The sequence below is a fragment of the Equus quagga genome, chromosome 6 (assembly GCF_021613505.1).
Source record: "Equus quagga isolate Etosha38 chromosome 6, UCLA_HA_Equagga_1.0, whole genome shotgun sequence".
Classification (NCBI taxonomy): domain Eukaryota; kingdom Metazoa; phylum Chordata; class Mammalia; order Perissodactyla; family Equidae; genus Equus; species Equus quagga.
Genome location: NC_060272.1, coordinates 4,108,862 through 4,134,024, shown reverse-complemented (window position 1 = coordinate 4,134,024; position 25,163 = coordinate 4,108,862). Strand labels below are relative to the sequence as shown.

General features: G+C 45.3%; 1 protein-coding gene across 6 annotated transcripts in view; it reads left to right on the top strand.

The window, feature by feature from the left end:
- Positions 1-25,163, top strand: part of ARHGEF7 (Rho guanine nucleotide exchange factor 7) — a 155,394-nt gene that overhangs the window by 61,002 nt on the left and 69,229 nt on the right. For 3 of the 6 annotated variants that reach the window (XM_046663779.1, XM_046663775.1, XM_046663780.1), the window contains 3 exons: positions 4,030-4,114; positions 7,754-7,884; positions 16,282-16,483. In XM_046663779.1, the coding sequence (XP_046519735.1) occupies positions 16,285-16,483 (199 nt within the window). In that variant the 5' untranslated portion in view covers positions 4,030-4,114; positions 7,754-7,884; positions 16,282-16,284. Of the gene's footprint in view, positions 1-1,630; positions 1,663-4,029; positions 4,115-5,519; positions 5,668-7,753; positions 7,885-13,714; positions 13,829-16,281; positions 16,484-25,163 lie in introns of those variants that run through there. The other 3 variants (XM_046663776.1, XM_046663777.1, XM_046663778.1) reach the window with 3 other exon arrangements.

Below are 25,163 nucleotides of genomic sequence, written 5' to 3'. Positions count from 1 at the left end.
GTGCAGCGTGTGCTGTGGAGTCGTGTGGTTCCTTGTCTGGACCATCTCTAAGGTGCTCTCTGTTCCTGAGCATCTTCAGTCACCGAGGGGGCTTTCTTTCCTTGGTAGTTGTTTTGTGTTTTAGAAAATAAGAGTTTTTCCTTGGCAGAACGTAGTTATTGGTAGGTCAGTTTGTAGAGGAGACCTTGAGGCTTGGTGTGCAAGATTCAGAGTAGTTTTTAATCTTGTTGCTTTTTGAACGTGTGAGGCATTTGCATGTTGTCGCCTCCTGTCGTCACCATTGTCATGCTCAGTGTCTTCTGTGTTCATCATTGCCGTTTTCAGGACAAGAAGCGGGGGGCCTAGAGGGCCTCAGTGAATTGTGTGAGGCTGCAGCAAGTGGGACCGCTTTCAGGTTCAGGAGGGCCATCTGCCCTTCACACAGAACCGTGCTGCCTCCTTCCGGCCACGCACTGTGGCCGCTGCTTCAGCCAACCTGCCCTCCCTTTATGAGAGACAGACAGACCTTGCAGAAGGTGTTTGTGTCCTCCTTGGAGTACTCGGGGCTCTTCTATCCTGGTTTCCATACGGTTTGGTATTTGTTGTGTGTGATCATGTAGTATTGTTTCTTTTGAAAGTGAAATATTACAAATAAACTATAAATAGTAAATTTAATATTATGAGTTTTTTGGTGGGCAAATGGTTGGATAATTTTATGTTGAGACTATTGGATTGTTCTGCACATTTAATTCCCTTAACTGTAGAAGATCTGTGGGGTATTGAGTGTGCCCTCTCTGCTTGTAAGGGTAGTCGTGGCTGGGAGGGGCTGAGCCTGCCCTGGAGGGGGTTCTCCGTGCCTTCCTTACCTCTCCAGCGGGTGCTCCTTGCCCTTGGCTGCACTGATTCCCTGGAGAGTGTCAGCACTTGGATTCTGGGGCCTTTCGGTGGGGACCCTAATGGAATTGGTCTGGGACTCCGCTTGAGGATCTTGGTTTTCTCAAGTTCCGGGAGATCCTAGCGTGCAGCTCCTCCTGAGAACCAGTGCTCCCAACACCCGCCTCGGGAAAGGCGCACGGTGTTTACTTCCTTCCCTCCTCTGCTCCTTGCCCCAGCCAGGGGCCAGAGTGTGCTGCTCTGAGAGCACCAGCGTCTAGGCCGTGAGCGAGTTGGGGCAGGCGCTCCGAGTGCCCCGGGGCTCATGCAGTGTGCTAAAGGTCCGGTGGTTCTCCTGTACATGCTGGCTTAGTTTGTACAGGTGGTTCTATAAACGTTCTAATGAGACCGTTCTCTTGTTCCCATAGTACACACTTTCTCTGTACCCTACGATTTTTCTGGTTTTGTTCTTTGTTGAATAGATTCCTATGTCAGGAAGTAGTCTATTATTTTTCTCTGGAGAAGCACTTGAGTCAAAACATTTTGACTCGGAATGCACGTTTCTTTCCTCTCCGTGGCGAGTGTTTGTCTTGTCTTATTGTGTAGTTTCCTGTTAAGGAGTGTGGGGTATATGTGAATTCGCTTAAGTCCTGACGTCACGCTGAAGCCCATTGGTGGGCAGCTGCAGCCAACCAGACGCTTCCTGGTATCCAAGTGCGAGAGATATATAGTTCTGGAATAACAGGAAACTTCAGTTTTCAGCATCCTGTTTTTCTGGGTTTTGTGACTCGCTGCCTTTCCACAATGAAGGTTAGTATACATTTTTATCTATATTTCTTTTTGTAGAATACCACAATTTTAATTTTCCAAGCTCTAGAATTAGAACTTTAGAGCTGTAGGATGTGCGGATCACCCCCTCCAGCATTTTACAAGTAAGGGAACTTCCTCAGTCCACATAAAAGGAAGCTGAGGCTTATTGAGGTTAATACTTTTAATTCTTTAAAAAAAAATGCAACTAACCCATTAAAAAGTGTAGATGGATACGTCAGCCTAGATAATACACTCATTTGACTTGGAATTTTTTCTTAGATAATAGATATCACAACAAGTAAATAAAGTCCTGTATTATGAGATGATTCTAAAGACTCTGTTCCAGGGGTAGTACTTTTTTTTTTTAAGATTTTTATTTTTTTCCTTTTTCTCCCCAAAGCCCCCTGGTACATAGTTGTATATTCTTCGTTGTGGGTCCTTCTAGTTGCGGTATGTGGGACGCTGGTTTGATGAGCAGTGCCGTGTCCGCGCCCAGGATTCGAACCAATGAAACACTGGGCCACCTGCAGCGGAGCGCGCGAACTTAACCACTCGGCCACGGGGCCAGTCCCCCAGGGGTAGTACTTTTTACAGGAATGATCTGGCGTCATGAAATCAGCTTTCTTTTGTACTTAGCTGTGTGAGAAGTGGCCATCAGTAGCTGTATGCAGAATGCTCAGCTCTAGTCACATCTTGGAGTGCTGTACTCCGTTTAGTTTCCTCTTCCAGCCTTTGGAAAAGCAAGCCGTGTTTTCACCTCCTCTTGACTCAGGGATTTATTTGGTGGTCTCCTTTCGTGAAGTTTTTTAACTTCTGGATTTTCTTTATTTCTGTTTGTTCGTGTTTAAATAAACATACCTCGTGACAATTCTTACTCATTATTTCAGAAATTAAAGGCAGAAGACCATTAACTGCAGGTGACTTTTGAGGAAGATGGAAATAATTCTTGAGGCTTGGAGTGGCTCTTCTGAGCTGCTCTGTGTGTGAGTGGCACCCACAGTGACATTCCACACCACACGGTGGCGGGTGGATGGATTTGTGCCTTCATCCATTCAGCAAACATTTGAGTTCTTACTGTGTTCCGGCCATTTTGCTAGATGTTGGGTATTGTAAAATCTGCTTCTGTAGATTTTACAGTCTAGGCTGGAATGCTTACATCGAACATAAACTTGTCGTGGTGATGAGGGTGCCAGGGGAGCCTGGTTAGGGGACCTGGTGGGGGAGGTGAGACTGAGAGGCAGATGAGTAAGAAGAGTTAGCCAGGAAAGGGAGTGGGGCTGGGAGGCAGGAAGGAGAGGGGGCTTCCTGGCAGGACCTGTGAGATGGAGGAACTGACTGAATGGGGGAGAGGTGGCAGGCTACTGGGAGAGGAAGCTGGGGCCTTCCTCTGCTGGTCTCGTTCCTGGGGTGACTGGTCACATTTGTTTGTTTTTGCCCCAGGGTGAGAAACTTCGAAGTATGTTAACATAATTTACATTTTGGTATCTAAATATATCTGTTTTTTGCGTCTGTGAAAGACATTTTTTCATAATTTTTCTGGCAAAGAGTTGTGGATGATTTGGCTATTAAAATTTCTTTTGTGGGGGTATTTGGTGGTCAAAAGCTATATGTAGTCTTCTGACCATATTTGGGAATGACATCTGTGCGTGTTTTAACGTGTGTGCACACCCATTGTGGACTGCCTGTAACGTATCTAGGTAGGCTGCTGGGCTTTATCTTTCAGCTCTTGTGTGTATGTACGTGCATGCGTGTGTGTAGGTGTGCTGGAACTGACTCCATCATGTCCCCAGGTCTCTAGGTGTCCGAGATTGGAGGAGATGCAGACTAGACAGTCGTGGTCTGGCCTCAGTGGTCTGCCCTAGGGGTGGAGGTGTTCGCCCCGGGACTACCTGTCGCCTCTGGAATCTGCGTCTTCTGTCCTCTTGCCTTTTACTCTCATATCTGCCCTGATGTCTGCGTCTCTCTTCTCCTGCTGTTAGCTTTGGAATCTCCTCTGACTAGGAGAGGACATCTGTAGTGTGCCTGCCCTGCGGCCTCTGCTGTAATCTGAGGAGAGGGTGGTGAAGCCACCCCAGCATTCACTGAGTGCCAGCAGCCTCACCTCCCTAACCTGGGAAGAGCTCCACCCAAGAAGGTTGGAGCAGGGTGAGGAGCTGGTGGTGTGCCTACATAAGGGGATTCTGATTGGACTTCCCATCCTAGACTAGAAGCTGAGCTCGCTGGTCCCGGCTCTCTCAGGTTGTCCTGCATCTTTAGGGTTTTATCTGCGGCTCCTGCAGGTGGTCCTCTCATCGCTGCAAGTACTTCGTTTATCCTGCACCCAAGACAAGACTCTACTAATGTTGCTTGTTTAATTTTTCCTTTCAGACGTTTGATGCAAATGACTTGTACCAGGGGCAGAATTTTAACAAGGTCCTCAGTTCCTTAGTGACTCTAAATAAAGTAACAGCAGGTAAGACTTTTTTTTAATTGAACGTGACGGGGTGGGAAGACAGAAGGGTGAAAACCTTTCCTTCTGTGTTAGCAAGACAAAATGATCATTAATTGAATTTAAAAAATAAGCTCTGGTGGATATCAGGTATTTTCCTTTCAGTAGGCAGAGATTTCTGCCTGCAAGTTTAGCACAGGAGAAATGTCTTGTTCACATGGGCAGACTTTGGGCTGTCTTGGAGCTAGAAGCACCTTTCTCTGGAATTTTATTAAGTTTATGTTGATTAAAGCTCATATCCAGTGAGCAAATCTGGTGACTGTTTTGAGGTATGACCGTGACAAGGGAATGGTTAGCGACTTGGCCTCTAAAGTGAGCTCCCACCTGGGCCAGGTTTCCTGAGGTCTCTGAGGGTACCCAGGGTGCATGGTTTGCCCTCTTCTGAGCCCCGGTCATACCTCAGTGGAGAGAGTGTGAGTGGAGGAGGTGGGGATGCACTGTGCCCCTCTCTGGGCCCCCAGACCACAGTGAGGACAGGAGATGCTGTGCAGACTCCTCGGAGGGAAGCCATGCCTGTCCTGGGGGCCCAGAGAAGCTCTGTCTTGGAGAGCTGTGTGGATCAAAAAGAAGGACTTAGGAGCTCTTTTGTTTTAAAGTCATTTTTATTTTTCTGTTTACCTTTACTGATTTTAGTTTCAGATTTATGGGGGAAAGTTAGCCCTTGATAGGTTTCTTTTGATCAGAAACCTCTTGTTTGTTTTGTCAGGATCTCTTCTCATTTTTGTCATGGCCCTTCAGATGGAGTGTAATCACCTCACTGTGTTGGGGGGAACTGGGTCAGAACACTTGGGCTAAAGTCCCTGCTCGGGGGTCCTCTGTGCCCAGGGACGGTCCTGCTGCCCCCTCAGCACCTGTTTGCTGGGACAGCTGTCCAGGCACGGCTCCACAGCCTGCACATGGGGGGAGCGCCCCCCAGACAGCCTTGCGCCGCCTGCCATCCCCCTGCAGGGCTTTCCATGTGGCCCTGTGTTAACAGCTTGACTGCTGAGGTTTAAAGTTGAAAACTCCTCAGGCTGTTGAGATGAAAGCACCTGGGGAATACTAAGTTAGCAACTCGTAGGAAAGTCTGAGGATCTAAATCCAGGAGGAGGGAGAGAGACGGGGATGGGAAAGTGAAGGGGCATGTAAAGACAGGTATAGACAGCTGTAATCATCACACCACTTAAGGATGTTTGCAAGTAAGAGTGTTTGTGGCACCTTAGAAAGGTCACTGATTAGATAGTGACGCTCCTCTGTCCCTACTGTAAAAATGAGAGCTTTCATGTGAACAAACAGGTAATAAGGAAGAACACCCAGGACATGACAGCAAGGTGATCCGGCGCTGGAAACCTTCAGATCACTGGGATTTAACCCAGAACTAGTGTGTGAGTGTGTGCAGTGTGGCGGCGTCACACTTCTGCTGCCCGGGGTCCCTCTCTGCAGGCTGCTTTAATCACCATCTGTGCCTCAGAGTTTTACGTGAGGTGTCCTGTAACGGATTCAGGTCTCTGTGGCAGACAGGCACAAGAGTAGCGTAGGTAAGTAAAATCTGCACGTGATTCTCAGCTTGACCCCTCTGCTCCCGCTGAATTCTTCTCTAGAGGCTGCTCACGGGGAGAAGAGATGAACGAACCCTTTGCCTTTCACTCTAGGTGCGTTGTCTCCGTGTAGTTTAGGTGCAGATGCCACTTAGTGAAAGGAGTGGTCAAAAGATGGGGGAGGGAGAAGCGAGGAGAGGCCTCTGATCCGTACACTCAGTCATGCGGTCTTCAGTGATCAAGGTGGAAGGGCTGTAATTTACAAGTAAATAATGGCAATAGAAAGAGGCCAGGATCAGACATCTCTTGGGTACATGTTACCATTGTTTTTACCCCTGTCTTATGCAAAAGTATTTCTCCTATATTCTTGATATCATTAGATCTGAATTGGATGTAAAATGTGTAGTGTTGTTCTTTACAAAGATGTATTTGGAAATTATGAAATAAACTTCTCCTTTCCCTTCAGCTTTTACACAATATGAGTGAGCCTTCTCAGATGGAAAGAACTTTCCCCTTATGTTTACTGGCTCCTCCTTGCTCTTAATTTCTGTGTTTGAATTCAGTGTGGTGGAGGTGACTGTATCTCTTTAGACTTCAACTTTCAGTGGCTGACTCTGCAGTGAGACAGCTGGAGCTGTTGCCTCCAGGCGTGTTGTCGGCCTTCTGAGAGCAGTTGTCCGTACCTTCCCTCTACTTCTGCCATGTAGAGAAAACCATTCATGTTCTCTAGGTGTGTAGAGTCCAGTTGGACAGAAGAAAGATGGAGAAGTAGGGGCTGTCCTTGAGAAACCTGCATCATCCCAAACGTTCCCAGAAAACTGGGGTCAGGAGAGAATCATGAGGACACGGCCATAGCCACTTGTGGACACAATCTGCTTTAGGAGCGTGTTTTGTGTTTGAACTGCTGAGGCATCCACCCTGCTGCAGTGGGAGGCGCTCTAGGCGACACTCACAGCCCTGAGAGAGCCTTTTAGAGCTGCCCTGTAGGGTTCAAGACTGGCATGTCAGGGTTGTTTAGGACAGGGTTCCCAGACACCAGTGTATGTGGAGCCAGGGGGACAGCAGAAAGGAGAGACAGGAGCAGAGAGAAGCGGGTTCCTCCGCATGCGTGCAGCCCTGCTCGGCACTGGGCCAGTTTTCCTGCCAGGGAATGGAGACCCAGTGGTCCACAGCCTACATGCTTTAAGAACAGCTGGAAATCTGGGTTTTCCTGTGATATCTTCAGACTTAGAGTTCTTGGCAACTAATTCAAATTTTGTAAGACACCGTGTGAGCCAGTCAAGTAGATCTGCCAGAAAAACTATGACCTGGAGACGATGAGTTTAAGGATGCTTGTCTAGAAGGCTCCCCACGCAGTTTTAGGAAGTTGCTAGATACATGCATCTCAGAACAGTGACTTCCCTTGAAAACTTTCATGGCCTCTTTTTTTTTTTTTAATCAAATCACTTCTAAGAAATGGGTTGCTACCGTTTACTAGTTGATTGGCCTGAGTGGAGTGCCTCATCAGAAGAGACTCCGGAGACAGCACCAAGCCCTTACTGCCTGTTTACTTTGGCTGTTTCAACAGCTTTCCAAGGTGAAGAAGCGTGGGCTTCCTTCATTCTGAGGAATACTCCTCGGAAGGTTCTCTCTGGCTGAGAAATAAAATCAGAGTCTTTTCCTTTTGTTGCTAAATAATTCTTGCTGCTTATTGCGTGAAGCATAATCCTGGGGAAGTGGGCGTGCGGTGGTGATGTGTTGGGAGTAAGTACTGGGTGGTGCTCTGGTAAGTAATTGAATTTGAGAGGCTTATTTTTTCCAGGTGAAGGGAAAATATTAAAGACAATTAAAAACAACATTTCACAATTTGAAAATTATACTAGAGAAGAGCCGATCAATAGTTACCTCGAGTTACTTTCTGGGTAGGTGATCAGTCCTTTCTGTTGTGGACAGAGTCGGCTCTTGGTTTACTACATGAACGGCCTGCTTTGTCGCCGTCTGTGGTGCGTCCCTCGGGGGCTGCCCCAGTTTAGAGTCTGGTGTGCCGTCAGGGTGTGCGGTGTCAGGCGTCTCAGCTTACTCTTTTCTCTGTGCATGACCTTTTCAGACATTGGACTGGGAAGTGACTCCGTGTGTGCCCGGCCCACATCTCACCGGATAAAGTCTTTTGATTCCCTGGGATCCCAGCCTTCTCACAGTCGGACTTCAAAATTGTTCCAGGGCCAGTATCGAAGTTTGGTAAGTTTGAGAGAGTTGGCTCTTGCAGTTGGAAGATGCAAGGGAAATGAATGTGTGTAGATGTGTCTGGGAAGATGCACCTGTCGCTGACAGCGCCGTACCGCCAGAGGGTGCTGTCACTTCCCTCCCATTGTTCTTCCCTCATCACTGGATCATCCAGATGTTAGTCTTAAGGACTGCTTTTGAGAAATTTGCCTTAATTGGGGGTTATATTTTAAGATTCGTAAGTCTGTTTATCTAGAGATATGTTTGTTTTAAAATATTTCCCTGGTCACCTACACAGCCTTTTCTTACCTGCTATGCACAAATGTACAGAAGCGTGGGAATAAGAAACAGACATATGTGAAAGTACTTAGGTGTATTAAGAAGAAATGGCTGAAAGCTAGAGTCTGAAGATGGTTTTTTTCTTCTTCAAAGCATGACCTCGAGTGCGTTACTGACTCAGGGCAGGTTGGTGGAGGAGGGACTCCCTTATGATGGCTGCCAGTGAGGTGGGGAAGGAACTTAGGTTAACGGTCTTCTTGGGAAGTGGAGAAAAATCCATCTATAAATCGTCAGGATACAGGCTGTGAGCAAAGCACATAGGATGTAACAGTGAAACTGGAAATGAGAGATTGGGGAAGATTATGTACAGTATTGAACGGAGCGAGTATGGGAAGAGGCCATCCCGGCAGCTGACCAGGCTGAGGCTGCCCTGGCTGTCCTTGTGCAGCTTGCTGAGCCCTTGTCTGAGCTGATGGGTGATTGGCACTTTGTTTGATTAGCTAGTAGTGTGACCTTGCTTTCATGCAACATTTTAGTAAATGATATGATGTTAGAAACGTAAATGATCTTGTAACATGAGTCTGAAGGGGACCTGATTGTTCTGGAGTTTTCCTCTGTAGGGGACCTCAGCTTTCTATCTGCTTTAACACAGAAAGGAATATAGTTAAGTACACTAATGGTGATCCTAAAGAAGTAAAAATTAAACTGGTTCAAGTTGTATTTTGTAGAGGGAAATAAATTTGAGTCTACGAAGCAGTGTTACCGAAAGCTACAGGAGGAATCTATTTTTCACATGTTCCTGAATTTTTTGAACTCCAGCAATTCTTATTGCTGTTTGTCTGTGACTGTTTTTCCTCTTAGAGAAGTCCCGTTTCTCATTTTGTGTACAGTACACCATTTGCTGAGTCATTTTACTCCGTGCCAGCCTCTGTCCAGGTGCTTTCCGTGGACTAACTGGGGTAACCCTCACAGCGACCCCCTGATGCCTGGGGTTTAACCCTACAGGAATTTCGTTGAGTGCTATTGGGAGCGTTATGATTCCAAATGAAGGAAAAATATACAAACCACTTGAAAGATATCTTAAATTAGCTTTATAAAATACATGAGGAAAATGTCAGAGAAATCAGTAAACTTTGGGTAAAGGAACACTTGCTGTTTCACCCATTCACATGTGGCAGTTTTAATCTGTGTTTTTTGTTTTTGAGTAAATGAGGACTGGATTGCAAATGTATAATTTTAAGTGAAATAGAGTTAAATGTAGTGTTGATCATGAATGTTATTGAGATCACAATAAGTAGAGATTAATTTTTCATTAGCTAGAGAAACTTCACACCAGAAATAGAGAGACCTTTGCCATCTCACCTGTTTTGTGTCTGCGATTGGTAGACACGGTGAGCTGCTGGTGGGATAAACACGGCACGGCGTCTCTGACCATGCTACGTAAGAACAACTATGTCTTTGCCCTTAGACTTTTCTGTGTGTGTTATTAATAGTACTTCGAGGTAATTTTCTTGAATTAAAGGGTTTATAAGGAAACGAGAATGGCAAAATTTTTATTTAAAGCTGGGTCTGGGTACATGGAGATTCACCTATTATTCTCTACTTTTGTGTTTGAAATTTTCCTTAATAAAAAAATTAATTTAAAAAAACAACTTGTAATTTCTTGAACATTAATTTTATGATCTCATTAAAATAAATCCTAGCTTTGAACTTGTGTAAGATGTTACCATCCCCAAAGCGAGCATCAGTGTTTCAGGGTGCCGTTCTGAGTTCCTTGCTCAAACATTATTCACTCCTGGCTCACGTCTCTGTTTAAGGATGTCTTGTCTAACTACCGCCTCAGCACTGTTGTCCAAATAATCGTGTTTCTGTGTCTGTGAACCCATCATCAGTCTGTCCCGGGACAAATTTCCTGCCTTTTGGTGGAGGGAGATTTGAACAGTTTTGGTGTTCTGTTTGCACCGAGGTGGAAGTTTTAACTACTTTACTTTGGCCTTTCCCCATTGCTTGCTGATTATTCCTTTCTTGGGGTGATTTCTTCTTCCTCTCTTTCTATAGCCCTGGGCTGAGTTGAGGTCTTGATCTGACCCTGTGCTCTGTGAGGTGCCTCTCACCCCAGAGAGAGCGACTCTGTACTGAATTAGAGAGTGGGACCTGGGCTGTTGACTTGGATCATGGTTCTTCTTATGTCTGAGGCTGACTTCTCCTTTTTATTCTTACATAGCTTTCATTGAGCCTTCTGGGATTTCTCACGTTCCTGCCGTGCCCTAAGCCTTTATCAGTTGACTGCTAATAAGCATGACCTCAGGCTCCCAAAATTTTCCTCTATGTTTGGGGAGAATATTTGTAAGGTTGTCGCTCCCATTGTCCTTCATTTATGGGAGATGTGACTTGAGCCTTTAAAGCATGCCCTCTCCCTGTGTCCCCACTGCCTCCTGGGACCAGGGCCGGTGCTGGTCACTGAGTTCACAGAACGTATTTCCAAGGCGTATGAGACAGTGTATCAAAATGTAGTACACACGTTTTTGTTAAATCTTTTCAGTTCCCCTGTACAATTAACATGGGAAACATTGTGCTTTATTAACAGACCATATTTCATCAATTCTAAGACCTTTTTAAAAAGTAAATTTTAACAAGTCTGAAAGTAGCACGTGTCTTACAGTTGATGGTGTGTCATAATTGACCATATTCAGAATATAAAATCATGGGGCGTTGTCTAATTTCTGGCATCTTATGTTTGATGAAGTACGTTGAGGAAGCTTAGAGAAGTTAAGATATTTACACAAGATCACAAGACTGGGAAGTAGTAACCATTGGAATAGAAATTGGGTCTTTTACTGCTTCACTAGCTTTTCTTATTCTATAAATGAGATAATAGGGACTTTTAGGGAATGGAGGAGCGGGTGGAGTTTGTGCAAAGGCAGCGTTCCAGGATATCCTGTTTTGGATTATTAGGATAATTCCAGAACGTTGGATAAAGTACCTCATTAAGTTGTAGATGCACGATTGTGATTGGTGGTGTCCTGACTGTAGGGATCAAAAATAAGCTGTTAATGAAGTTCCCAGAAGAGGGATGTGCATGTGCCTTAGGGGTCACCTTTCCTGTCTTCATTTTCTTCCTGTCACTAACTTTTCATAGAAAAGTGTGCATATCCTAAGTGAACAGCTCGATGAATTTTTCACATCAAACCTTCCTGTGTAAGCAGCACCCAGGTCAGGAGGTGGAGCTTGACTGGCGTTGCCTTTTGCAGGGGCATCTGCCGTTGTGATTTATAATAGTAAATAAAGGTGAGTTTTACCTGTTCTCTGTTTTATGTAAATGGAATTCCACAGCATGTACTCGTTTTATGACTGACTGCGTTTGCTCAGCCTGTTGTGGTTTAGACTGTCATGGAGTTTAAGGAAAAAAATCCAAAATGGTAAGATAGCAGTTAAATACATCCTTTCCAGCTTTCTATGACACCAGTGACAGTGACCAGAGTGCTCCTTACTCCGCCTTTGGGATGTGTGGCTGAAATTGGTGATCAGAGTCACTGGAGTCCAGCTCTTCTTAGTAGTTCTCTGTCCTTTCAGCCTGTCTTTGGCATCGTGCCCTCTAACAGCATCTTCCGAGCAGTGTCTTAAAAATCTGTCTATCCTTTGGTGTAGTCAGTGATGAATGAATGAAAATTGGTGGAATCAGGAATTTTAAACAGATCTGGACTGGCTGCCTGTCCGTGCCTTTCTTCCCACATCCCCTCTCACACCTCTCCCTGTCCTTTCCTTGTGGAATGTCCATTTCTGAAATAGAGATGGTGTCAGTAGTGTTTGCTTAACTTGTGGCTTGAGTGTAGAGAATTTGTGACTGTAGGGAGAACATAGTTTACCTCGTGTGTAACTCCTGACAGGATAACCCCATGCCTCCACTTATGTTCAGGCTGCTGGTGTGCCCACAGAGGGCCTCAGCGTTGGTTGCTGAACTGAGGTGGATGGGCTGGCAACAGGTCATCCTACGGGGCAGTTTGACCTCCTTAGGGGCCTGCCCTCTGTGTGTGTTTGTTACATGTTGTATTCTGTTCTTGGACTTTATCACCAGGATTGGCTGTGTGCATGTTTTACACACAGCCAGGCAACTCACAGGAAGGAGAATGTAATGAAGATCGTGGTAGACACCTGATGAGCAATGACAGTGGTTTGCAAAAGAGAGCCTGATATAGCATAGTAAGCCTCATAATGTTTCATGTAGACAGAGCAGGGACTACACTGCCCCTTGTCTAGATGTGAGCTTCGCTTGACCGGTGAGCTTTATCTGTCTTGCCACCATTTGAGCATGCTAGGGAGCATCGTGTTTGAGGTGACAGTGGTCAGCCAGGGCGTTGGTTGTCAAAAGTTGAAGAGAGGGGCTGGCCCCTTGGCCAAGTGGTTAAATTCGCATGCTCCGCTTTGGCAGCCCAGGATTTTGGTGGTTCGGATCCTGGACGCGGACATGGCACTGCTCATCAGGCCATGCTAAGGCGGCGTCCCACATGGCAAAACCCAAAGGACCTACAACTAGAATATACAGCTGTGTACTGGGCGCTTTGGGGAGAAGCAGAAGAAGAAGACAAAAAAAAGACTGGCAACAGACGTTAGCTCAGGTGCCAATGTCTAAAAAAAAAAAGTTGAAGAGAGATTTCTTCATTAAATATTCTAAGTGTCAAATATTAAGTATGCATTAAATATTTTTAAATTAGTTAATGTATTTGAATTATTAAATATTTATAATTTATAACTGCTAATGTATAAACACATTTAAATAGATAAGTATTAGATATTTTAGGAATTATGTCAGCTCCTCTTCATTGAGGATCTGTCTCATCACTGTGTGCTTTATCTTTTTCATCTTTTTGTTTAGTGATACATATGCACCTTGTTTAAAGAGTTAGGTAATTCTCCAAGACTTGCTGTTAGGGAAAAGTGTCAGTAGTGACAACCACTTTCCATTCTTTTCCATTGATTCTTTAGGTGTTTGCCTGTGTGACTCTAAATAAGTGCCTCTATTAAACTTGATTTTTTTTTGACTTGAAGTGTTAGCAGTGTGGACTTCCCACAGTAGAAGGGGGCCGTGGGCTCCTCCACTGCCCCCAGGCCACTTACCCACATAGGTGCTTCTTGGCCCTTCTTCTTCATGGCTAACTTTCTGCTGTGGCTTCCATTGGGTCAGTGTTGAGTGTATGTCATTGTGGCCCAGACTCCTGGTGGAGCCATGGTGTGCGCTGTGACTCTCCCTCCGTTGGGTCAATGTTGAGTGTATGTCATTGGGCCCAGACTCCTGGTGGAGCCATGGTGTGCGCTGTGACTCTCCCTCCGTTGGGTCAATGTTGAGTGTATGTCATTGGGCCCAGACTCCTGGTGGAGCCACGGTGTGCGCTGTGACTCTCCTTGCTTTCCTGACAGCATTTTGTTTTCTGGAATTGATAGTTGTTCCTTATTTGCTTACTGTTCTGTGCTCCTTTTGCAGGTTGCAGTCCTGGTCTTTTGCCTTTTCTAAGGATCTTTTCTTGTCCATTCAGACATATTAGGATTCTTCACTTTCTTTTTCCTAAGGAACTCTCTTGAAGTCTTCCAACAACCACTTGGTTGTCAGCCAGGCTGTGGACAGCTGCCGTCTCTGAGGTTTGCTTCATCACCACCCTGCACACGCTCTTGTACGTGAGTCAAGGTACAGGACTTTCTCTACATCTTCATTTTTTCCTGCATCTTTCTTTCTCTACATCTTCATTGTTTTCTTGGTCACTTCCCCTGTTTTGGAGGAGTACATCTTTGACTAACTTCTTGAGAAAGGGTGCATGGGAAGTAAAGTTTTTGACATCTTGCATATCTGCAGATGTCTTTTTTATCCTAAGATTTTTTTCTTTGTCTTTACTTTTCTGAAGTTTAATTATGATGTGACGTGGTTTGTATTTCTTTCGGCTTATCCTGTCTGGGGTTCACTCAGCTTCTTGAATCTGTATATTTTTATCTTTTGCTAAAGTAGGGGTATTTTCAACCGTATTACGTACACTACTTCTCAGCATTGCCCTCTTTCTCCTCCAAGACTTTGATGATACCAGTCTCAGATCTTTGTTCTTTCCCACGAGTCCCTGGGGCTCTCAGCACTTTCTTTCACTCTGTGAGTTGAGTAAATTTTCTAAGTTCTGTTTCTTCTCTGAGATTGTCTGCTTTCCCTGTCTATTTAGAGAGATTTGTAATTGCTTTTTGAAGTCTTTGATGCTGCAAACCCTTTTTGGTGATCCCAGCCTCTGCTTCATCTCAGTGTTGGCGTTGGTGTCTTTTTTCATTCCATCTATGACTTTCCTGGTTCTTGGAGTGAGGAGTGTTTTCCATTGTGTCCTGGACACTTTGGGGAGTGTGTTAGGAGATGCTGGATCCTCCTTAAATCTTGCATCTTAGCAGGCTGTAGCCCTGGTGGGTTTAGTGTGACTGTCCTGGCCTAGGTTGGTAGGCTGTGGTTCCAGTGACAGCTTAGTTTCCAGAGTCTTGTGGTAGTGTCTGGTTGGGCTCATTCACCTGGTGTCTCTGGGGTTCTGCTGGCCCCCTGACTGTGCTGCTGGATGGGCAGGGCGGGGGGGAAACGCTGGGCCTGGGTCCTCCCCTGAGGGTGGGTGCAGGGTGGGGAGATGCTAGGCCTGGATCCTCCCCTGAGGGTGGGTGGAGGGTTGGGGAGATGCTGGGCCTGGGTCCTCTCCTGAGGGTGGCTGCAAGGTGGGGAGATGCTGGGCCTGGGTCCTCCCCTGAGCATGGGTGCAGGGTGGAGAGACACTGGGCCTGGGTCCTCTCCTGTGGGTAGGTGCAGGGTGGGGAGATGCTGGGCCTGGCTCCTCCCCTGAGGGTGGGGAGGTGCTGGGCCTTGGTGCTCCCCTGAGGGTGGGTGGAGGGTGGGGAGATGCTGGGCCTGGGTGCTCCCCTGAGAATGGGTGGAGGGTGGGGAAGTACTGGGCCTGGGTGCTCTCCTGTGGGTGGAGGGCAGGAGAGGTGTGTGTGGGCACATGGGGCTGCCTGCTGCCACCTGGTGGCGATGGAGACTGGGACTTCCTTTCTGATCTTTGCTGATGTCGCTGGCACGGGCAGAGTGCTGGTGCTCCGTAGGGCATGGGACGTCTTACCCAGTCCCCGTGGACACCCAGTGCAGGCTGAGAGGGCTCACCTGCTGTCGGTGGGTGAGTGCTCTGCCTGCTCCCCCTTTCCCTTGCCTTTGGCCAGGAGAGCAGGCTTTTGTTCGGGATGTGTTTTTGTTTACTCCTGTTGGCAGTTCAGGGTTGCAGGCCTCTCCAGCATCCAGTCAAGAATAGATAGATGGAGATAAAAAGAAACTATAGCCAGTCTGCCTTCCTCTTTCTACCTTTCAGAGATCTGAAAATGTGCTTAACCGCTGAGAAAAATGCAAATTAAAATGAGCTGCCATTTCTTTCCATCAGTTTGGCAATATCTAGTGTTGGTGAATGTTTGAGGAACTAACTCTTAGGTACGCTGATGGAAATGTAGCTTGCTGTACATTTGTAGAACTTTCTTAGACGGCACTTTAGAAAGAGGTGTTAAAATTTGAAGTGTGTCATACATACTCTCTGACCTGAATTTAACAGATAGGCTTATTTACAGGTGTGTTGAAAGATAGATGTACGAATAGTTTTAACACAGCCTTGTTTTGCAATAGAAAAATACTAGAAACAGCCTTAAATCCCGTAATGGAGAATTGGTTAAGTAAGTACTGGCCCAGCCATACAGTATAATATTACACATTTAGTTAAGACTAAAGTAATTGTAAGTACTGCTGGGAAAATGACTGTAGTATGTTAACTTTTTGTCAATTGTAGGGAAGTATGTACAATATAATTCCATATAAACATGTGAAAGTGTGTATGTGTTCATGCAGGCAGAACGATGGCAGGAATAAGAGCTCTCAGGCCGTTAAGAGGGTTTCCTCCAGGACTGTGAATGGGGGTGCTGGTGGTCAAGGTGCTCTGTGGAAGATAGGAAACTTAAATTTCTCTTCTTTAAACGTTCCTTTGCTACTTGAATGGGGCAATTATGCTACATTTATAATAGTGCAGTCTAATCTAATTGTTTTATAATGATGTAGACCGTGCTTCATGAAATTTTTCTCCCCCTCTCCAGGACATGACCGATAATAGCAACAATCAGCTGGTAGTAAGAGCCAAGTTCAACTTCCAGCAGACAAATGAAGATGAGCTTTCTTTTTCGAAAGGAGACGTCATCCATGTCACTCGAGTGGAGGAAGGGGGCTGGTGGGAGGGGACGCACAACGGCAGGACTGGCTGGTTCCCCAGCAACTACGTGCGAGAGATCAAGCCCAGCGGTAAGTGGCGTGTTGGCAGAAGGGCCCATTGCTTCTCTTCTGGAGGAGGAGGAGCAGAGAGACCTGAATGTGCTCTGTGCCGAGTGCTTTCCTTCACTGAACCTGTCGCAGTGACCCTGGCTGAGGGTGCAGATTCTTCCCTGTTCTTTTCGGTTCAGTGGAGGTGATTTTTAGCCGCACATTGGGTGCTAGGATAAAGGGCTCCATAGTTACAAACCAGCATTTCATTCAGTCATGACATCAGCAGTTTAAAATAGAGACTTACTGTCTGTTATTTTCCATAGGTAAGGACAACATCTCAAATCTGTGTTTATTTTTGCTGTTACACTTTTATATTAAGGTAAAATTTATTGTCCTTTTTTAAGGCTAGTGTCAGGACTCGGAGTTTGAGATTATCTTGTGGGCTGTATTCAATTTTTATTGCTATGAGTGCTTTTGCCAATCACGTAGAGTTAAGTAATTTCTGTCGGTTTTTTTGTTTAATGATAGTATTTTGGGGGCTGGCCCCGTGGTTTGCGTGCTCCGCTTCAGTGGCCCAGGATTTCCCCAGTTCGGATCCTGGGTGTGGACCTCGTACTGCTCAGGCCGTGCGGAGGTGGCATCTCACATAGCAGAACTAGAAGGACCTACAGCTAGGATATACAACTACGCACTGGGGGGCTTTCGGGAGAAGAAGAAAAAGATAAAAAAAAAAAGATTGGCAACAGATGTTAGCTTAGGTGCCAAGCTTTAAAAAAAAAAAGTATTTTAAAATGCATCACTTTCCTTATGTTTCCTGTAATTTAACATTATTTTGTTGCCTTTAAAAAATTTTCAGAGGCTTATTATTTTGAAAGGGAATAGTGGTATTTGGCACTTTTTTCATTTCTGCTTAGGTGTGGTTCACACGATGGAATTGAAAGTGCTCTCTGAGGCTTGGGATCTGTGATTTATGTCACAAAGGTGTGGCCGTGAAAGTTTCATAACGCTAGAGATGGGAGCGCTCAGCACAGGTTCTCTGTGTTTGTGGAATGTCTGTGCTGTGCTTGATGTTCACAGGGTAGTGAGTCTTCCTGAACACGCGTTGCTTCATGAGTCGGCATGCGTGTTTGACAAGATGCTGTGGACAGAGACTGCTAGGTTTTATGAGTGCAGCCATGTAGTTCTTGCCCACATGGATTCCTACATGTTAGATAAAATGTCTTTATATGGAACTTGGTTAGAAGTTCTCCGATGAGAAGTAGAAGGAGAATGAGTTCAAGACCAGCATCCAAAAGGGGAGGAGTGTGGGTGGCTGGAGAGAAGGAGATGGGGTGGCATTTGCAGAATGAGTCTCCCATAGCTTTATTTGCATCTTGTCCCTTTAATGGGAAAATGCTGTTGTGTGGTACAGCTTCTCTAGTTCTGCTTGGGGAAAGAGTGGTTTCTAGTTAGTGGCTGATAGAGAGGGAAGTGTGGGAAGAGCATGATGAGAAGTTCAGCTCTGCTTGGGCTGGTGGGAGCCCTCAGGAGGCCCGCAGACGTTGCAGGTGTGGAGTCAGGGGAGCAGCGTCTCACTTGCAGGGCTCTCGTGGGATGCAAGGGTTCAGGGTGGTTTGGTGTGTGCTTCAGTGCCTGCCACAGAGTAGGAGCTCAGTGAGTGACAGTTGCTGCCATTTCATTTTTTTAAGGCAGCAAGAAAAAAAACATTTTAAAATGTAAATGTACTTGTTTATTTTCTCAGCAATGACCTCAAACAATAAGTATTTTAATAAGGCAGCTGGCCTGATTTGTAAACGTCTCTGGTGTTGGATTTTATTTTAGGAATAACACATACCTATTCTTTCTTTTTTTATTGTGCTAAAATATACATAATGTAAAATTTACCATTTTAACCATTTTCAAAATTTTTTTGTGTACAGTTCAGTGGCAATAAGTACATTGATATTATTCAACCTTCACCACTATCCATCTCCAGAACTTTTTCATTTTCCCAAACTGGAGCTCTGCCTGTTAAATAACCCCCCATTCCTGTCTCCCTGAGGCCCTGGCAGCCCCGTTCCACTTTCTGTCTCCGTGAATTTGCTGCTCTAAGAACTGCATGTAAGTGGAATCATAGAGTACTTGTCCTTTGAGTCTGGCTTATTTCACTGGGCATAATGTTCTCAAGCTTCATCCACGTTGTAGCATGTGTCAGAATTTCCTTCCTTTTTGAGGCTAAATAATATCCCATTTTAAGGAACAAAACCCACATCTCTGTTTCTCCTTTTCTCTCGTACTACTACCACACTCACAACTCTTCCCACAGCAGGTGTGGGTTTTCCACACATCACGCAATTCAGTGACACCAGCTGGGGTCCTGCAGCTCAGTTAAGTTCTGACACCATCTGCCTGGAGTTAGCGTCAGAACCCACAGGTTCAGGGCTCAGTCCACAGGACTGACCCACTTTACCTCTGCTTCCGGCCAACTAGCTGTAAATTGGGCCTCCCATGACCTGCTCCTTGGGTTGATAATTTGCTGGAGTGGCTCATAGAACTCAGGGAAGCACTTACTTAGATTTACCAGTTTATTTTGTAGTAAAGGATATAGATGAGGAGGCACATAGGCCGAGGTCCAGAAGGGTCCCGAGCACAGAAGTTTCTCTCCCCGTGGAGTTGGGATGTCCCACCTTCCTGGCATGTGGATGTGCTCACCAGCCTGGAAGCTCTCTGAACCCCACACTGCTGCAGTTTTATGGAGGTTTTATCACACAGGCTTGATCGTTTATTAACTCAGTCTCCAGCCCTTCATTCCTTCCTGAAGATTGGGGATGGGCCTGAACGGTCCAGGCCTCTAATCGTGGCTTGGTGACCAGCCCCTCATTCCAGGAGGAGCCATCCGGGAGCCCTCTCAGAGTCGCTTTATTAAAACAAAAGACGTTCCTGTCACCCAGGGAATTCCAGAGGATTTAGGAGCTCTGTCAGGAACCATCATCAGAGATCAAATATTAGAACCAAAGATGCTCCGACCTTCTTATCACTTAGGAAATTACAAGGGTTTTAGGAGCTCTGTGCCATGAACCAGTATATATATTTTCTATTTCACCACCTTATTTTGTGTATCCATTCATTGTTGCTGGACGTTTGGGTTGTTTCCACCTTTTGGCGTTGGTGAATAGTGTTGGTGTGAATATCGTGTGTGCAGATTCCTGTTTGAGTCCTTGCTGGCAGCTCTCTGGTATATGCCTAGGAGTGGAATTGCCGGTTCGCATGGTGATTCTGTTTCAGTTTGGAGGAGTCGCCATGCGGCATCTGCAGTGGCTGCACTGTTTCCATGCCTGTCAGCAGTGCTCAAGGGCTCCGGTTTCTCCACATCTTTGCCAGCGCTTGTTTTCTGTTTGTGATAATAGCCATCATAATGGGCATGACGTGGTATCTCATTGTTGCTATTCTTCTGTAGTTGTTGATAATAAAAACAATATTTTTTCATTATTATTATAATAAAATTAAAAATAGCCAAGATTTTTTTGGCTGTTTATTATATTCTGGTTACTGTATAAAGTGCTTTTTATCTGTGACCTCATTCAGTCTCACCACAACCCCAGAAGACAAGTGGTGTCGAGATATTCTGGGCAGAGGCTACAAATAAGTCCCATCCTTTTAATCTATCCAGGTGTAGAACCAGCTGAGAGTGTGGCGCTGGTATCAAGCTGATAGGATGGAAATGTCGCTTTGACTTCACGGACATGGCTGTTGGGAAATGTAGCTCAGTCTGCGACTTAGTTGGACTTGCCAGTAGTCACCTGGTCAGTCCTTGGGACAGCTGAGCAGCCCCGGTACTGGCCTGCAAGCCTGAGGGCTGGGACAGGCTGGATCCAGGCTCTGAGCCCAGCTCTGTGGCCAGTCCTGAAGTCTGATGATTCCTTCTTTTCCTGAGGACAAGAGAGCAGCACTGGGCCCTTTCCAGGAGGATGCTGGAGTTGAGGAGGGACGGGGCGCATGAGGTGGTCTTTCCCTTCGCCAGTGTGGGCTAGGCGGTCACAGCACTGCTGCTCCGGCTGACACCTGTTGAAACTGAGCCATCTTGAATTCTGCTATGAATGACTCATTTAAATGGGAATTTTGGTCTGATCTTGAGTCGATATACTAAGAGTGCAGGTGGATGATTCTTACTGTGCATGTATTTCTCCTCATGAAGTCTTCAAAGTTAACCTTTGATGGTTACACTGAAAAGACGGTTTGTTGGTCTCAAAGTCCTCTGCGGGTGATTTCTGGGAGTTATTTTCAAATGGCTTGAATGTCATCAGTGTCATCTGTTGGTGGTGGTGTGTTTCACAGCACGCTGTTACCTTTTAAGGGCTAATGATGGAGAATGAACGTCTTGTTTTCAAGCCCTGTTTTTGGAGTGGAATGTTGGGCGTAAGAGCTGGTGGGGACAGACGCAGCCCTGGAAGCATCAGCCATTGCATGTTTATAAGTGTTTGCGTATGTCAAGAGCGACTATGTCGCCTTGTTCTGCGTGAAATTCCCATTTTTGCTTCTTACTCTGCTTCCTTAGTGTGTGTGTGAGAGAAAGAGGCTCCTTTAAACGTGCATGTAACTGCATTGTTGTCAAAGGGTTCTGTGTAGGGGGTCACATAGAATCCCTAGTTTTTGTACCAAACTGAGACCTAGGTAACTTTGTAAAATTGCCTTTTTTCCTGTTTACTTTTAAAAATATAAGGAGTAACATGTTTGCTCATATTGGTGATCTGACAGTTGAATCAAAGGAATGACATCTTTTGGGAATAACTTTCCATCCCTAGAGTTCTCAGATTACCTGAGTATATTCTGAGGAAGGTTCTCACCATCTGATTTTAAATGTGGGCATTTTGAGACAGAAAGACGTAAAACCACATTTTTACCATATCCATTTATAACAGTCAAAAATCAAACTGTAGGATCACAGTAACATTTCAGTATTGCATTTTTTTCAGTAAATTATGCACCTTTTGATTTTGGAATAGGTTTCTTTTTTTTGAAAAGTGTGTTTAACGTGTAAGCATTGCAATTTACGGTATAATTAATGCTTCATTTTCTGTGAACAGCATGTGCCGGGTCCTAACATACAGACTCCTCTAACTGGCAGTCATGTTAAGATCATTTCCTTGTGACACAAAAACACTGACTTCCTTTAAATTGTGAGTTTCTCTTCTGTGTTAAATTTTGATTTGATTTACAAGTATTTTTATTGCATCAGCAACACTGAGGTCTACCTTTAAGTGATATCCTCTGGGCCGAGTATCTCCAGGCAAGCTCTCAAGAATGTCCAGTTTCTCCCTTGCCCTTGGGGAGGCGTGAGTGGCTGCCATTGTTTGCCCTCTTGTGGTGAGAGAGGCAGTGTTCTCATCCATGTCACTGTGGTGTGTGTTGTACCTTTGCCCTATGTGTGGTTTCTTGTTTGAAATAATCCCTCTTTGAAGACAGCTATCTCCCAAGAACCTGCATAAGGATGTTTCTAATGCTTGCTGCAAATGCCCTGTACATTCTTCCTGAATACTATTTTGTGGGAGATATGTCATTGTTGCTTAGCATTTATTTTCTCTACACGTTTTCGATGTGTCATACCCATGGATTTCTACTGCAGATTATGTGCACAGACATACATTTGCATTTTTCACATTCACACGCATACACACATATAATAGAGAATTTCTTAAGTTCAAGGGGGATGGAAGGAAAGAGAAGCAGTAAGGCAGTTTCTGGGAGTGAGTGAGCTGTATCTTTAATGAGCGTTCACACTGCCACTTCCTAGGTTTGTCACTTTTTAATATTTTCTGTTTATTTTTGACATCAAGAAGTGACATAAAATGCAAGCCAAGTTTTGGACAGTTATTAATTTGGCCACGAAAGAACAGGGTCTGATGTAATCTGCAGGGAGAGGGACAAAGCAGCACAGAACCTGCGTCCTTTGTGTCTCTGGAAATAAGCCTGTGCTCTGGCCCTTACTCCTCTTTGGTGTGGAGTGGGTTGGGCACGTGTGTGTGTGTATGTGTATGCGTGATGTTAGGTGTCTGAAAGCAGCCAGGATGAGGCTGCGCCTCTCCAGACTGTCTCTTCAAGATGCACAGTTTTGATAGGCAGGAGGAGCACGCACTGTAAGATTTGCCCCTCGGAAGTGTGTGTGGGGAACCTAGCACGGTGGACAGAGGGATCTGGGCTCACATGGCTGGCAACGTTTCTGGAATGTGGAAGTGAATGTTCCTCCAGATTAACATAGTAAACAGGCACTCACCCAAACACCAGTGTTCCTGGGTGCCGTATGGGACGTTCTGGGAGCGTGGCCGTACCCCATTGATGTGATGAAGCATGCTCAGTTTTGTGGACGCGCCCCACAGGTCCACTGACGTGTAGTAGTTTGGGGTCAAGGTTGACAGTCTTCCAGTGTTAGAGATGTTCTGTTAAAAAGTTTCATTTTTATTTATAAAACGTTATGTTAAAGTAAAACAGTTGTTGTTTCATGTGACAACAAAGCAAGTGGGACAGAAAAGCTTAGGTGGAAAGCAGAGATCTCTTGCTGCTCCTTCCTCACCCCAGGGAGACGCTGTGCTGAGCGCCCTCCTCCTGAGGAGCTGCCTTCCAGTGCTTTCCTGAGTGCTGGCCTTCTCTGCATTGCTTTGTGTCCCGTAGACCTTGTCTCTTGACTCCTGGTCTTCCCCTTCCCTCCCTCCTCCTTGCAGGCTTGTTCTTTACACTATTTTGTTGCTTCCCTTTATCAGCGATACTAAATAGTACCCTTCAGTCTTGATTTTGTATCTCCTGGACATTTGTCAGTTGTCTCTTGATGCCCCACTGTGTGACACAGGAACTTACCTTGACCTTTCTTTACCCTTTGTTCCGCTTTGGTCAGCTATGTTTTCCATAGTACATTGTCAAGGTTGTTATGACACACTTGGTTCTAAAACCACAGCAACATCCATTCCACAAATATTTACTTGAGTGACCACTGTTGTGGGAACTGGGAAAATAGTGAAAAAAATCAACAAAGTGTCTGTCCATAAATTATGAAACTTACCTGAGATTTCCTGAATAGAAAATTAAGTAGAATAAATGATGAAGGAGGTGTTCGTCCTTTGTGCTCGCTGCTGACATTGAGTAAAAAAGGAGGGGCACTGTTAGAAAATTAAAAAGACTTAGAGACGTGGCAGTCACATGCATGGTGTAGATCTTATTAGTTCCTGATTCAAATAAGCCAGCTATAAAAAGTTGTGACGAACAGGGAAATTTGAATATAGACTAGGCATTAGATGGTATTAAGGAATTATTAATTTTTTCAGGTGTGATAATGGCCTGATGCTAGGATTTTAATTCAAAAAAAGAAAAGGTTCCTCTGAGTAAGATGGACACTAATGTATTGATGGATAAAAGGAGACAGTTTCTGGGATTTATTATATAATGCTTCCAGAAAAGAAAAAGGAGGGAGATAAGATCAATTCAGTGTTGATAACTGTTGATGCTAATAAGTAAGAGTGTGTTGTGCATACACACACAAACATCCATACACGTGGGTCTTCTACTTTTATGTATGTTTGTAAATTTCTGTAGTAAATTTAGGGAAAAACCAGTGATGGCACACTTTGAGACAAAGGTTCAAGAGTGTTTACTGTTTGCACATCATCACTAAAAGAACTAGGGAGATGAAGGAGAAGACAGTTGAAGCCTGATAGGAAGGGGTATAGGACTGAAGACAGTGACAGGGGAGCAGCCGGGACCGAACGGTGGCCTGGCCGGTGGGTATAACCGAGGTGGTGACGATACTGCAGGAGCTGGGAGGGAGAGGGCTTGGAGTTGTTCTCAGGGCTGAGGCTCCTGGAGGGCGCAGCCTGTGAGGGTTAACCCTGTGCCCTGTGGGGTCAGTTACACACATCTCAGAGCCGAAAGCAGTGGAAGTGTGGCTTTCAAACAAGTGGAAGAGGGAAATAAGCAATAACAGGAACTCTTATTATTCCAAACAGAGGCAGAAGAAAAGAAACCGTGATAGTTGAATCATGTGAGATTGCCAGTATCTGGCTGCCTTTGCCCCACGCAGGGGGAGAGGGCTGTTATGTGTGGGCTTCCCAAAGTGTCATGGCCGTGAGTGCTGCTTCAGGCGCCTTCCCGTTCATCCAAGGGCGGGCTGTGATTTTGGCAGAGCTGGTGTGCTTTAACCCAGGACGTGAGATGTCCTCATTTCTGGAAAGTATCTTCTCAAGTAATGCGTCTCTTGTTCCCTTTGTTTTCTCCTGAAAATCCTATTAAGATGTCTTATTTTGCCCTCTGTGGCTTTTAATCTATTTTGCTTATTTTTAGTTTCTTTGTTTTGCTGGATGGAGTCCATTCCTCAGATGTCGTTCAGTTCACCAGTTCCCTCCTCAGCTTAAGTCCACGGAGATGTACAGCTTAGTGACCATTGTATTCATTTCTAGAAGTGATCTCGTTCTTTTCCAGCTGTTTTTCATGTTCCTAGTACCTTTTTTCTTCATTGTGGTCCCGTTTTCTTTCCAGGCATTTTAAATGTACTTACTCTATAGTTTCCTTGATCACCCCATTATTTCTGTGTCTTGGGTACGAGTTCCTTTGTGTGTTGTATTTCTTTACACTCTCGGTGGTTTAGTTCTTCAGAGCTTGTGCTTTTTTGTTATGGATTCGTCTCTGATGGATGGTTGTTTAGGTGGTCCCTCTGTATCCTGGGTTGCAGAAACCTTCCTACGGAGAGGAGTGACAT